The sequence below is a fragment of the Paramisgurnus dabryanus genome, chromosome 24 (genome assembly GCF_030506205.2).
Source record: "Paramisgurnus dabryanus chromosome 24, PD_genome_1.1, whole genome shotgun sequence".
Lineage (NCBI taxonomy): Eukaryota > Metazoa > Chordata > Actinopteri > Cypriniformes > Cobitidae > Paramisgurnus > Paramisgurnus dabryanus.
The window spans coordinates 8,889,104-8,903,800 of NC_133360.1; the positions used below are offsets into that span (position 1 = coordinate 8,889,104).

At 33.8% G+C, this 14,697-nt stretch overlaps 1 protein-coding gene across 2 annotated transcripts; it reads right to left on the bottom strand.

The window, feature by feature from the left end:
- Positions 1 to 799: 799 nt before the first annotated feature.
- LOC135721489 (uncharacterized) lies at positions 800 to 5,369 on the bottom strand. Of its 2 annotated transcripts, XM_065243764.1 has the most exons (3): positions 5,231 to 5,369; positions 4,189 to 4,328; positions 800 to 2,182 (listed from the first exon to the last, which is right to left on the bottom strand). In XM_065243764.1, the coding sequence occupies exon 3, from the start codon at positions 2,173 to 2,175 to the stop codon at positions 1,108 to 1,110; it is 1,068 nt and encodes a 355-aa protein (XP_065099836.1). In that variant the 5' UTR covers positions 2,176 to 2,182; positions 4,189 to 4,328; positions 5,231 to 5,369; the 3' UTR covers positions 800 to 1,107. The 2 variants fall into 2 exon arrangements, with proteins under 2 accessions (XP_065099836.1, XP_065099846.1); XM_065243774.2 differs by lacking the exon at positions 5,231 to 5,369 and having other exon boundaries at positions 4,189 to 4,428.
- Positions 5,370 to 14,697: the final 9,328 nt, after the last annotated feature.

Here is a 14,697-nt window from a genome sequence, read left to right on the forward strand (position 1 = left end):
CAGTATGGTATGCGACCAATGCATTTACAGTATTTTAAAAACCTATAACAGAAAATCACTTATTTATAAATATCAACATGTTTTGGCAATAACAGTAATCTCCATGGCCAATACATTTGACTCCCTAATCTTGTCCTGTCGATAGCCTACACTTCTCGAGCCCCGGACCAAAGCCAGAACAGCACATCCGACATACATGCTTTATTAAATACCAAGAGGATCTACTTCAACTGATCCTACATTAAGGAATAACGTTTAGTTTTATTGTCTGTCGGTTAAGCTAACTGAACACGAGTGTGTTTTCAATATGAGTATTTAGTAGTTTGTACTGTACATCATCAAAGTACCGCGATAGTGATTACACAGCACAGCTTTCCAATCGCTCTCGCGGTACTTTGATGTCATACACTGATCGGTATGCGAAGCGCAGCATGAAGTCGAACTAAAGTCACAGCTGCTTTTTTATTTACAAATTATCCTAATCATTTATTAGTTCTTTTACCATTTGTCTTAAACGTTTAACCTTATTTTATATATTTCAAAATTATATTTTTCTTTCTCTCTCTCTCTCGTATTTAACTTTCACTTTATACTATATTGTAAAGCGGGGTATTGTAAAGCAAGTTCATTGTAAATTGAATACTTTTGTTGTAAAATGATTGGTTATATTAAATAATCATTTATTAATTGCTTTATTTTACTACATTTATTACGTAAACTAGACATGCAATGTAATGAGCAAATAATTTAGAACTGTTTCTTCGGATTTGTTTTATTTACAGGAAATCTATACAGCTGCTGCCACCTGCCGGACTGTGTTGTACCTGCACCAGCAAAGTTGGGTAGATTATTATAAAATTAACTATGAGACCTATTCAGAGATGTTCCTCGGTAAGGCAAACACAAATAACATGAAAGGTAGCGATTTAAAGTCTCATAACTAATCAATCAGTAAAGTTATACATGTAGAAAATACAAATAAATCAATTAATAAATGAAAACATCACCAAATGCATGTTTTCTTTCATAACTTTCACAAACACCTTACAAGGGCAATGTTCAATAGTCACTTCATTGTATGTGTATCTTATTGACAGTCATAATAATTTAGTAATAGGATCGATCAGCCTTGGATGCCTCTCTAACCTCCGTCCAATGTTTTTCTTTGATCTTTTTCTTCCTCTTTTTCTCTGCCATCACGATGGCGGCCACAACCGTGATAAACACGGTGATGGTGATGACAAGGACGGTTACCATTTCAGCGACACACAGCTCAGTATCGAAACCCATTGAGTAACCGTGTATCTCATCCAAATTGGAGCAATTGAGGCTGTCGTAGTCATCTAGGAACAACCTCTTGACGTTACAAAGCTTTCGAAACACTCTCTGAAGATCACAGTCGCACTTCCACGGGTTTCCTTGAAGCATGATGTGGGTGCTGTACGTATTGAGACTCAAGAAGGTCTTGAACTGAATGGACGATAGGTTATTGCTGGTGAGATCCAGTAAGGCAAGACTGGTCAAGGGCGAAAGAACCCCAACATCCAGCGCGTGGATCTGGTTGTGTCGTAAATTTAAAACTTCGAGGTTGCGAAGCATGGAGAAGATCCCGTTGTTGAGAACCGTGATGTTGTTCCAGTCCAGTTGTATCTGGCGTAGGGTACTCGTGGAGCCGAACGCTCTCATCTTGATGGTTTTGATGGCGTTATGGCTCAGGTTGAGTTTTTGTAATGAGTCCAAGTGGACGAAGCAATCACTTTCCATGACGCTTAACTTGTTTTCAGCCAGCGACAGCTCACGAAGGGACCCAAGTCCCAACGAGAAACCTCCGCTCAGCGATGAGATTCGGTTTCTGCTCAGGTCCAGTCTCAGCAGATCTTCTAGGAAGAAGAAGGCCCCATCGGCCAGTGCGCTAATGGTGTTGCCGTTCAGAAGAAGGACGCGAAGTCTTCGTGTGGTCTGGAAAGCTCGGGGTCGTATGGCACTTATGTGGTTGAAGGACAAGTCAAGTTGTTCGGTATAGGGTGGAACGGAGACGGGCAGGTGCGTGAAATTGCTGCTGGTGCAGTTGGCGGCTTTGAGCTCCACATGATAGAGGCAGTCGGTTGTAAAGTTGTGGCTGGTGGATCTCGACTGGACTTCAAGAACAAAGAGAAGAACCAACAGCAGATGCATTCTGGAGCTTTGGGAAAATTAAAGAAAGATTAATTCAATGTGATGGACAGAAAAATAGACTGTAAAAATTCCTTGTTGCACTTACATTAAATTGATGTCAACTTTCTTGACGGGTGAGGAGTTGCTATAAATTATAAAAATAAAGCTAAAATTTACTTAAGCAAATTCAACTTTACTTTTATAATTTATAGCAACTCACTAGTCAAGAAAGTTTAAAAGGGACACATCATGAAAATCTGACTTTTTTCATGTTTAAGTGGTATAATTGGGTCCCCAGTGCTTTTATCAACCTAGAAAATGTAAAAAAAACAACAACCCAGTAACTTAGTTTTGGTTAAATTAAACAACCCATTCTCTGCAAGCATGTGAAAAAATAGGTCATTGAAATTTGGCTCCCCTTGTGATGTCAGAAGGGGATAATACCGCCCTTTAATCTGGACTATCCAACCACAGCACTGCCATTTGCATGTTAAAGTACACATTACACAAACAAGATGGCAAATTTTGCTCACACCTACAAAGTGTCAATTGTAACATTTTATAATAAATTATCTATGTGATATTTTGAGCTAAAACTTCACATACGTACTCTGGGGACACCAAAAACCTATTTTACATCTATGTCACTGGGATAGTTCCTTTCCAAAGACACACACGCACATGCACGCACGCACGCACGCACGCACGCACGCACGCACGCACGCACACACACACACACACACACACACACGCATGCATAAAAACTTGACTATTGCAAATAATAGGGCTGTCAAAAGATTAACCGTGATTAATCACATAGTTTATTCGCATACAAAATAAAAGTTTGTATGAAAAAAAATATATATTTAGATTTTGTTATTATTATATTATATTATATTATATTATATTATATTATATTATATTATATTAATAAAAAAATACATTGTTATACATTTTTACTAGTGTTGGGCAAAGATTAATCGCGATTAATCGCATACAATATAAAAGTGATTTTGTGCATAATATATCTTTGTGTACTGTGTATAATTATTATGTATAGACTCTCAGAAATAAAGGTACAAAGTTGTCACTGTGACAGTACCCTTTCAAAAAGGGACACATTTGTCTCCAAAAAGTGCATATTAGTACTTCAAAGCGGTACATATTGGCAGTTCAAAGATACATATTTGTACCTAAATGGTACATATTAGGACCTTTTTTAAAGGGTACTGCCACAGTGACAGCTTCGTACCTTTATGTTTGACAGAGTATTAAACCATTTAAACACATACATATATTCATCTCAGAATTTTTTTATATATCAATTTTTCACATTTATATATAATATAGAATATTAAATATAATAAAAAATATAAATAAATATATATACACATTTAAATGTTTCTTAAATACATACATATACATGAATGTGTGTGTGTGTGTGTACTTATATATACATAATAATTACACACAGCACACACTCTATATATATTATGCCAAAAATCACTTTTATTTTTTATGCGATTAATCACAATTAATATTTTGACAACCAAATAAAAATATTCTTAATCAATATTTGCTATATTACGTTTTTATTACTATTATATTACTTGCAATATTACTTCTTTTAAGGATCATTTCCATGTAGGATGGAAAGGCATGTCTAGTTTAATGTGCATATAATAATAACAACGTATTATTAGATTATAATCTATGAGGACAGCAATGTTTGCCTACACAATGCATTTAATTTTCCACCATTTTTCTGTATTTTTATTCTTTGTTTTCATTGTAAAGCTGCTTTGAAGCAATGCAACATTGTACTAAAATGCTGTATAAATGAATGTATAAATACTTGTTTATAAAGCCGTATATACGTTTATTTCTATAACGCTTTTTACAATTTTGCAAGGTTGCAAGCAGCTTTACAAATACATTGCAGAACAAACAGAGATATAGTAACAATAATGTATAATAATAATAATATGGAAATAGGCTAAAAAAATCCAGATCTAGTCCAGACGTGGCCCTTACCTGTGTTAATGCGAGCAGGTCTGCTGTGTTTCTGTCTGTCATTTGCAGAGCAGCTACAGGTGGTGAATGTATCTCTGTGTTGACATGACACTGTGTTTATGTGTATAAAGCAGGAGGGAAGATCTATTATAAAGAGGCAGCTGTTGGCATAGAGGACAAAAGACAAAGAGGAAAGCGATAAATATTTCACAGCGACATGCGGAGGTGGGTTGGTGGCTTTAGATCGATTTGATCCAAATCTGTACAGAAGAGCACACTTAAAAACTTTACATTTGATGAGTCACAAAAAAAAGGTTTCGGACACCTTAGGTTTAAAATTTCTATATAAAGTAAACATTATCTTACAATCTTTCTCAGGAGTGTAAAAAATTGTCAGTTTCTGCATGCATACATCACTGTGGTCAATACGTCCACCCTGTATGCATGCATATGACAGATTGAGACAAAGAGGAAAGGTTAAATCCAGCTTATCTCTGTACGTTTGAGATGTTACAGGAGGAATAAGGAAAATCATGTTGAGGATTCTTACTCCGCACCCATGTAACATTGTTACAGTGAAATATCTGATCATTGTAAACGTTTGTGGACTCTGATTGGTCTGTGGATTTCTAAGGAAAAATGTTCTCCATGACATGAATAAAGGACAATAGATGTGTTTAAATAGTTATTATTTATTCAAGTTTTACATTCAATCATGGGTTGAACTGACCTAATTTGCTTTCCTCATTTTGTTAGATCACCTGAGTCCCCCAGATCATATAACTGTACAGCTATCAGCTATCGACCGGTTGGGTTTCATTATGGACCTCTAAAAAATAAACTTCAGCTTTGACCTATAAAGTTCAGAAGCATGTATTGCTTGTTCTTTAAGCTGTGAGATACCCATTATTACTTATTAAAAAATAAATAAAATACAAAATAAAATACAAAACTTACCTTGTATGATAGATACTGTAGTTAGATAAGATAGATAGATAGATAGATAGATAGATAGATAGATAGATAGATAGATAGATAGATAGATAGATAGATAGATACTTACAGGTGAAGAAGTTCAGAAGTCCTATAACAGTGTTTATCATCTCTAACGTAAAGTGAATGGTGCCCGAGTGATTTGATGTGTCTGTCTGTCTGGATTATTAACACTCATATGAGTAAAAGTGTTGTAGTGTGATGTGTAGCATGTGAGAGTTTGTGTAAAGAGTCAACATTGTAATCCCTGGCCTGGATTCACTTGATCACATGATAATTTTTTTGAATACCACGGACTGGGTCAATGACGTGACGTTAATTGTTTTGTGTCCTTATGGTTTTATTAAATGTAAAAGGGTTAAAATTTCAAAATGAATTTGCAGATTACTTGCATACATTCTCTTATTTGAGGTCCAAGTATAAAATTTCTGGTTTTATTTCATTTTGAAAGAATATTTGGGGGATAATTGCAAAAATGTCATGTGGTGTAACCGGTCTGTGTCAAATGGTGTAACTAATATTTTTTCAGATGAAAATATAAATGTATTCATAAAAATGTGGAATAAAATATAATCATCTAGTTTAGTGTATAATACTATGATTTTTTTAGGTCCAAGTCTAAAATTTCTGGTTTTATTTCATTTTGAAAGAATATTTGGGGGATAATTGCAAAAATGTCATGTGGTGTAACCGGTCTGTGTCAAATGGTGTAACTAATATTTTTTCAGATGAAAATATAAATGTATTCATAAAAATGTGGAATAAAATATAATCATCTAGTTTAGTGTATAATACTATGATTTTTTTAGGTCCAAGTCTAAAATTTCTGGTTTTATTTCATTTTGAAAGAATATTTGGGGGATAATTGCAAAAAGGTCAAATGGTGTAACTATTTTTTTAAATCAAAATATAAATGTATTCATAAAAAATGTGGAATAAAATATAATCATCTAGTTTAGTGTATAATAATATGATTTTTTGAGGTCCAAGTCTAAAATTTCTGGTTTTATTTAAATTTGAAAGAATATTTGGGGGATAATTGCAAAAATGTCAGTGTGGTGTAACCGGTCTGTGTCAAATGATGTAACTAATATTTTTTTAATTTAAAATATAAATGTATTCATAAAAAATTTGGAATAAAATATAATCATCTAGTTTAGTGTATAATAATATGATTTTTTGAGGTCCAAGTCTAAAATTTCTGGTTTTATTTCAATTTGAAAGAGATTTGGGGGATAATTGCAAAAGGTCCAATGGTGTAACTATTTTTTTAAATCAAAATATAAATGTATTCATAAAAAATGTGGAATAAAATATATTCATCTAGTTTAGTGTATAATAATATGATTTTTTGAGGTCCAAGTCTAAAATTTCTGGTTTTATTTCAATTTGAAAGAATATTTGGGGGATAATTGCAAAAATGTCAGTGTGGTGTAACCGGTCTGTGTCAAATGATGTAACTAATATTTTTTTAAATCAAAAATATAAATGTATTTATAAAAAATGTGGAATAAAATATAATAATCTAGTTTAGTGTATAATAATATGATTTTTTGAGATCCAAGTCTAAAATTTCCAGTTTTATACATTTTAAAAGAATATTTGGGGGACAATTGCAAAAATGTCAATTGGTGTAATTAATATTTTAAAAATGAAAATATAAATATATTCATAAAAAATTTGAAATAAAATATAATCATACAGTTTAGTGTAATAATGTTTTTTACATACATTTTTACATCACTTGTCAAAGATTATTTAGAAAACAGAGCTGTTTTCAGCATATGTCCGGACAAATATTACATAATAAAAAAAATTTTCATGTGATATTTACATTTTTAATTATTATGTCGGGTAAATACCATCTAGGTGGATAAAATATTTAATATTTCTCATTCTTTGGTGCAATTTGCGGCTACACCATTTGACATTTTCACGTCCATTCAGTCTAACTTTCATAAAAATGGTGCAAATGTAATTTTTTATTGCATAAAATCAACATAAATACACTATGTGCATTGAAATAAACCTGATGCGTGCTTTTAAAACAAGTTTTTTTTTTATAAATATTTCTCATCTTCCCAACCCCCTTTTTGTTAGTGACCCAAAAACCACCTTCATCATACCAGAGGAAACACATCCTGACCACATAAACATACTGTATTATACTTTTCTACTTACCATAGTAAAATACTGCTGTGATTTGGATTTTTACCATACTGTAGTAAATAGTAAAGTACTGTATACTATAGCGTTTACTACAGTTTATTCACTCTCCAAAGTTAATACTATAAAATATTAACTTTACGTGAATACTAAACAAAATATTAACAAAATAAGTGTAGTTGTTACCGTAATGTACTGCATTTAACAAAGGTTTACTATAGTAAATACTAAAGTACTCTACAATAGTTTTATGTAGGCCCTGTGTTCAATAAGAATTGTCAAATTCACATTTTTTCACACAACAGATCTTGCATTAGCAGTTATTATGCAATTTTGCAGTGCAGTTCATACTCTGACCAGCAGAGGTCGGCAGAGATCAACATTTAAACAAACACGAGGCTATTTCCAAAAAAAAAATATTACCTAGTGCACTCTCTGAAAAAAAAACTGTAGGGGTTCAATCTTCAGCAGGCTGGCAGGACCTGCCACTGGCAGGTCCTGCCAGCCAGCTGAAGATTGAACCCCTACAGTTTTTTTTTCAGAGCGTGCACAGGGTGACTAATGCAAGACAAAGGGTGTCACTGGGTCGGTACCCTTTCAAAAAGTACACTTTTGTACCTAAAAGGTGCATATTGGTATCTCGAAGGTACTTTATCGGTACCTATGTGATACATATTAGGATCTTTTTAAAAGGTAGGCTACTGTCCCAGTGTCAGCCTTGTACCTTTTATTCGAGTGTAGCTGTCATTTGATTCGCATTATATTCAGTTAACACTTTACTGTAAGCATGTTGTGACGGTAGCAGCAGTGATATAACAAAATTTCATACTGGCTCACATCTGCAAGCAATGTCGAAGTTTCTCTAGGGCTTCAGTTGGGCTTACTGTTTCAGGGAGTCTTCACCTCAGCGTCTTTGATCAACTCAAACACAGAGAAACATCAGAGAGACGTCATAGCCGCACATTTATTGAAAAACGAACAGCAGAAATGTTTTTTTCTAATGCAGTTGTCTTGATCATTTACAATAAGGAAATTAACGGGCACAGATCTCTGACTTGGTTTTCCGCAGCTATTTTTCCAACGCCTTTGCGAACTGATATGTTTGTCATCTTTACTGGAAATTTGGGCGCCAAATGTTGGAATTTTGGTGCTTTTGCTTTATAGCCAGGCCATTGTTTGTCTCCCACATAAACTTGGCCGTAGACAGGATGTGAACTTACGATAAAGTAACCTAAAGGAATGTTTTTAGCCAAAAAAGTAAGATCAGAGGATGAGGGAAAGAGACATTAATCACGACTAAATACTTGCTTAGGAATTAAACTCTTACGTATGTGCAAGGAGATTTGCGGGGCCCAATACAGGGGCCTTTTTTTCATGGGAACTGTAGCCTATACTACTGGATGGGTTGAAGAAGCTAAGCTCCTCTTTGAACCCTTCTACAACTTTCCTGTTTTTTGAAGAAAGTTTCCCCCGGGGAATCCAGCACAGATGACTAAGAAAGCTCATTTTGAATAAATAGTCGCCTGGTTGTGGGTGTACACAATGCTGAAACATGGACTAATGGATCTTGACACAAGTATTTGAGCAGTTAACATAAAGGTTGTGTATGATCAAAAGATATTATTTATGATGAAATGGTGGAAAAGCAGACCCGTCTGCTTTCTGGCACTGGCGCACCATTTTATCCTGAAAAGTAAACAAAACAAAAATATATAATACTAAAAAGATTGTGTGAACAAAAAAAATGTACTCTGGGGACACCAAAGATTTATTTGACATCTTAAAAACGTCAAACCTTTAACTCACGAACCCCCCTGTAATTCCCTCACGAACCACCAGGGGTTCGCGAACCCCGATCTATTATCATAATAACTTTGCAGCAAGCTGTAAAAATCATTAATATCATCCAGTTAATGAAATCTTCATGAATATCTCTATAGAGAGCAGTGTTTGGTTACGTTAAAGACACACAGTCAGAAGTCTTTTTGGGAAACAGCTGATAAATCCATGCAGTCGAGTGTTAACATCCTCTCTAGCTCTATCAAAATATTATGAGAGAGTCCATTGCATTTCTTCCCTTTTTTGTGTCCTTCCGGTCCTCCAGAAATAATGATGCTTCACTTGTCTGCTAAATCGAAAATAAACAGAGAGCAAATAAAATCTACAACAAAACAAACAAGAGCTACATTTTCTGCCCAAAAATATCAACCCATTCTCAAATACATTTTGTAGAAAGTAAACCTTATTTTTAAATTTAAAAATATATTTAGTTTATTAACACATATTTCAAAATGTGCAACAAATACATTATTAATTTTACAACCCATACAGAAAAAAAATATATTTTTCTTAGCCAAAATATAAAAGTTTGTATAAAATGTATAAAGTATCAGTATGTATAAAATAAAAAAAATATATAGGTATATTTTTCCAGTTCAAAATATATTAAATTTTAACCTTTCACACCTGTTGTGTTTACAGGTTTGTACAAAGTTTTTTGTGAATATAAATGCTTTAAGGCGGGGTGCGTGGTTTTGAAAAACACTTTTGAAAAGAGTCCGGCTGACTACCAAAACACACTTGTAGCCAATCAGCAGTATGGGGCGTGTCTACCACCAGACATCGTTGCCTGGGTTGCGTATGTGTGGGGCGGGTCTATCAAAAGAAGGTCCAGATTCTATTGGGGTAGGGGCGTGTTTGTTTAAGTGATTTCAAATATCAACATTAGCTTTCAGAGATCATGCACCCCGCCTTTAAATGTATTTCTTTTTAAAATATATTTCAAAATAAATAAAAAATGACCAAACGAATATATTAGGATAAAATTCCTTTTTGTAAACATATTAAAAAAATATATTTCAGAATTTATTTTTGACCTTTTTTTGTATATTTTAAAATATATTTAAAATTATATTTGAATATATATATTTTTTGCCTTATAGACAAGACACTACTGAACAAACTCCCTTTTCTTTCCCACCATATTAATAATTTTTTATTATAAAATTATTCATGCCTAGATGTTTCTGTATGCATCTGACAGGAAATTTAAGCAGAATTTGTCTACACTGTAGACATCCAATGGGTAAAACATGAACAAATCCACCCGTTGGGATAAATTAACCTAGGGAATATTAAAAAATGGGTTCATATTTCTGACCCAACCATGGGTCGAAACTGAGATTTCTTTTTGTGCATGCAAACAGGTCAACAGGGTTTCTATGCAGTTTCTAAAATGCTTTTAATATGCTTTCTGTACAGTTGCTAAATATTTCTGTGTGGTTGCCAGGGTGTTACTATAAGGAACCCATCCACAAGTTTAACCCTCATAAGCCCCTATTTTCCTGTATACGTTAGAGTTCCCTGGGGGTAAAAATGACCCCAGAAATTAAAAGAGTGATTACAAAAAATATATAAATTTTTAAGGATACAAATATATCTTTTTTTTTTGTTTACTTCCCATCTATACATTAATGCTGTGTTTTGGGAGATATGAAGTACTTTTGTACCTGTTTACCACTCAATTCCTCAACTACACCATTAGCTTGGCTGAAAAACATCACATTTTTATGAAAAAAATAACATAAATTAGTATCTAAATTTGATTTGAATTGCTTTTAGATATTGATCCAGATGTTATGTGTTGAATTCTACCATTTGGTGTTTAGAAAAAAAAACAGTTTTATGGTTACAGTTTAGGAAATAAATCATTGTGACCAGCAGATGCCCATAGAGACCCATTCATTTTACTGGATGTGGCCAACTGTTCAACATCACTACTTTAGTGACATTTTCAGATTTATTCTCTAAAAGTCACAAAATCTTATTCCACTGAGATAAAGGGAACCATGTTTTTAAACTAAAGAAAAGTGGGGTAAGATTGACCCCAAGAGACGGATAGGTTTAATATTTGTGACCCTGTCTGTGAAATCCACCAAAAGTCTCAATTTAATAATAATGATAGGAGCATCAAAGTTGGATTTTACATTAATATAAGATTTCAAATATTTTCACCGTTCACAAAAAATGACTTTAGCTGGATTTTCACAGACAGGTTATAAAGCGGTAATAATAGGGAAGATGCATAATATGCGATCACATTGGCATAGGAATTTGTTAAAAAAGGAAATCATTTATATATAATTTATTCCTGGATATCTAAACACAGTCATTACTGCTAAACTGAAAGAACCAACAATCCGCCAGTTAAACATAACGAAGAACCCACAGAGAAGTCGAAACGGATACCACAAAATTAAAATAGCTGCCAAAAGTCCGGTTGGGTCACACAGGGAACCACAAAAGGTCTGAATTTTTCCGAAAAAGAGAGCAGATGAGATCAACATCTTTAATGTATCAGAGAGTCAGGAAAAGAAATGTCGACGCGAGGGAATGTTGTTTATATATGCTGTGTTCACATTGATCTGGAACCAGCCTAAAGCAAACCGATTAATCTTCTAGAAGATATGAAGTAAAACTGTTCTCAGGTCAGTGGAGAGGGCACAGATGGTCTTAAGGGATATAAACTGTATGAATATTTGATACCAGAGTCCTGTGAAACGTGGCGGACTGTGATTCTGACTGAAGGCGTTGTGGCACGCGGACGATCTGGAAGCCAATACTCACTTGATGTACGACACAACATAATCTCAGGAGAGCCCTTAGAAGTAAATGTACATTCAGAGGTCACATTATGACCCTTTAAATCTATATAAAAGAGTAACTTAAACGTCCAATTGTCGTTAATAAAGTAAATAATTTTCCAAAAAGTTTTAAAGGCGAATTTTGTGCAGAATGTCCCGGCTCGCCCTTGAGATCTGCCCTGCTTACACACAATCACACCCATTCGCCCCTGCTGTTGCCCCCTGCTGCGAGAGTGAGGCAATAATGTACCATACTAGACAAGCCATCAACGAGTGAGTGAGAGAGAGAGAGAGAGAGAGAGAGAGAGAGAGAGAGAGAGAGAGAGAGAGAGAGAGAGAGAGAGCACTCTTCACACACCTAAAATTCTCATATTGATCGTCCACCAAACACCTAACATACTTCTGTGTCCCCGGGCAGCGGTTTCATCCAAAACCTCACTTTGATGGCGGAGATTATGCGCGTGCATGGAGACGTTCATCGATCGAAACCTATTTTCAGCTCCTGGGATCCTATGGTTGGCACAGATGTGTAGATCCATGTGTGTGTTTGTGTGTGCCAAGCTCCTGCTTTTATTAGCTGACAAATCCTTACCAGTGAGTCGGTGGATATAAAGTTGATTCCTTTAATTATTACAATATTCAATTATGAAATGACGCTATGGCAATATACAGAACCTTAAAGGGACAGTACACCCAAAAATGTAAATTTTCCAAGGGATAGTACAGTCAAAATTGAAAATGACCACATGATTTACTCACCCTAAAGGCATCCTCGATGTATATCAATATCTTTTTACAGACGAACGTAATCAAAGTAAATGTGCTGGCTGTTCCAAGCTTTACACTGCAAAAAAAAAAATAGTATTTTTGTCTTGTTTTCAGTAAAAATTCTTAAATTAAGATGCCTTTTCTTGATGAGCAAAACGACCCAAGAAAATAAGTAGACCAAAAATATCAAATTTAATTTTGTGCATAAAACAAGCAAAAAAATCTGCCAATGGGGTAAGCAAAAAAAAAACGTAAACATTTTTCTTAAACACTAAATTCAAGAAAAAATCTAGAAAAATGTGCTTACCTCATTGGCAGATTTTTTTTGCATGTTTTATGCACAAAATCATTTAAATTTGATAATTTTGGTCTAAAAACCAGACTTATTTTCTTGGGTCGTTTTGCTCATCTTAATTTAAGAATTTTTGGATATTTTTTCTGAAAACAAGACAAAAATACCAAGAGAATAATAATTTTTTGCCGTGTATAATGGGAGTAAATGGTGCTTCTGATTTAAAGCTCAAAAATGCACTGCAAAAAATGATTTTCAAGAAAAAAAATTCTTGATATTTTTGTCTTGTTTTCAGTAAAAATATCAAAAAATTCTTAAATGAAGATGCTTTTTCTTGATGAGCAAAACGACCCAAGAAAATAAGTCTAGTTTTTAGACCAAAAATATCAAGTTCAAGTGATTTTGTGCATAAAACAAGCAAAAAAAATCTGCCAATGGGGTAAGCATATTTTTCTAGAATTTTTCTTGAATTTAGTGTTTAAGATTTGTAAGATTTTCAGATTTTTTTTGCTTGTTTTATGCACAAAACCACTTAAATTTGATATTTTTGGTCTAAAAACTAGACTTATTTTCTTGGGTCGTTTTCATCATGAAGAAAAAGCATCTACAATTAAGAATTTTTAGATATTTTTACTGAAAACAAGACAAAAATACTAAGAATTTTTTTTCTTGAAAATCATTTTTTGCAGTGTGTCCATTCATCCTTCATAAAAGTAAGCCACACGGCTCCAGGGGGTTAATAAAGGCCTTCTAAGGGAAATCGAGGTGATTTTGGCAACGCGTTTCATTTTGGGGTGAACTACACTTAAAAAAAAATGTAGCATGAAGTTCAAGCAACTTGGTTTTGCAAGTCAATTGAACCCATTATTTTACGTTTTGACTTATAAGTTGACATAACAAATTAAGTTAAACAAACTCAACCTGTTTTTATGAAATATATGTTGATTTGATATCATTTTTTTAAAGTGCAATTTCCATTTACTGTCTATTCCTTTGATGTCATGCAAACCTGACTGCAAACCTGCATTCTGCAAAAGACAACAAAATATATTTTGAGAAATTTTGGTAACTGAACAACACTGACAGACATTGACTACCATATTATGATCAAAAAAACAACTGAGACATTGTGAGTTATTAAATCTTTCACTCCCATTGACGATTATCTCGTCAATTAAGATAAGCTTCCCTGCCAATGACGAATATTTCTGGCTTTTCACAATACCGCTATTATCCACCAGGTGGCATGCTTATATGTCCGTGTATGTTTTGAGGATCGCTCGGCATCTGATCTCTATCAAAAGTCCTTCACAAAAATTAAATTATCTCAGCTTTTTGCTCAAAGTTTGGTGTTTTTTAAGAAACCTACCCATATTTGAGAGGTGATAAAATAGATCTAATGAAGGTAGAATGAAGTTTTTTTTTTTTAAAGCAGAGGGTCTGTTCTTTCATTTTATATATTGTATGTTTATACATTTAAAGAAGAAAATTTTCTGGAAGGCATTAAACTTTTGTGAAAATCATGAAAATCCCTGGCTGCCAACTTTTTTCAAAAACGCTGGCGGCGAAAGAATTAAGAAGCGTTATTTTTCAACCCAAGGTTGATGCAACTCACTGCTGCATGTATATGATGACATCATCATAAAATGCAAGTGCAAGCTCTATCTG

Excerpts from the sequence above, each read along its gene's own strand:
- LOC135721489 (XM_065243764.1), bottom strand. The coding sequence starts at position 2,175 with ATGCATCTGCTGTTGGTTCTTCTCTTTGTTCTTGAAGTCCAGTCGAGA.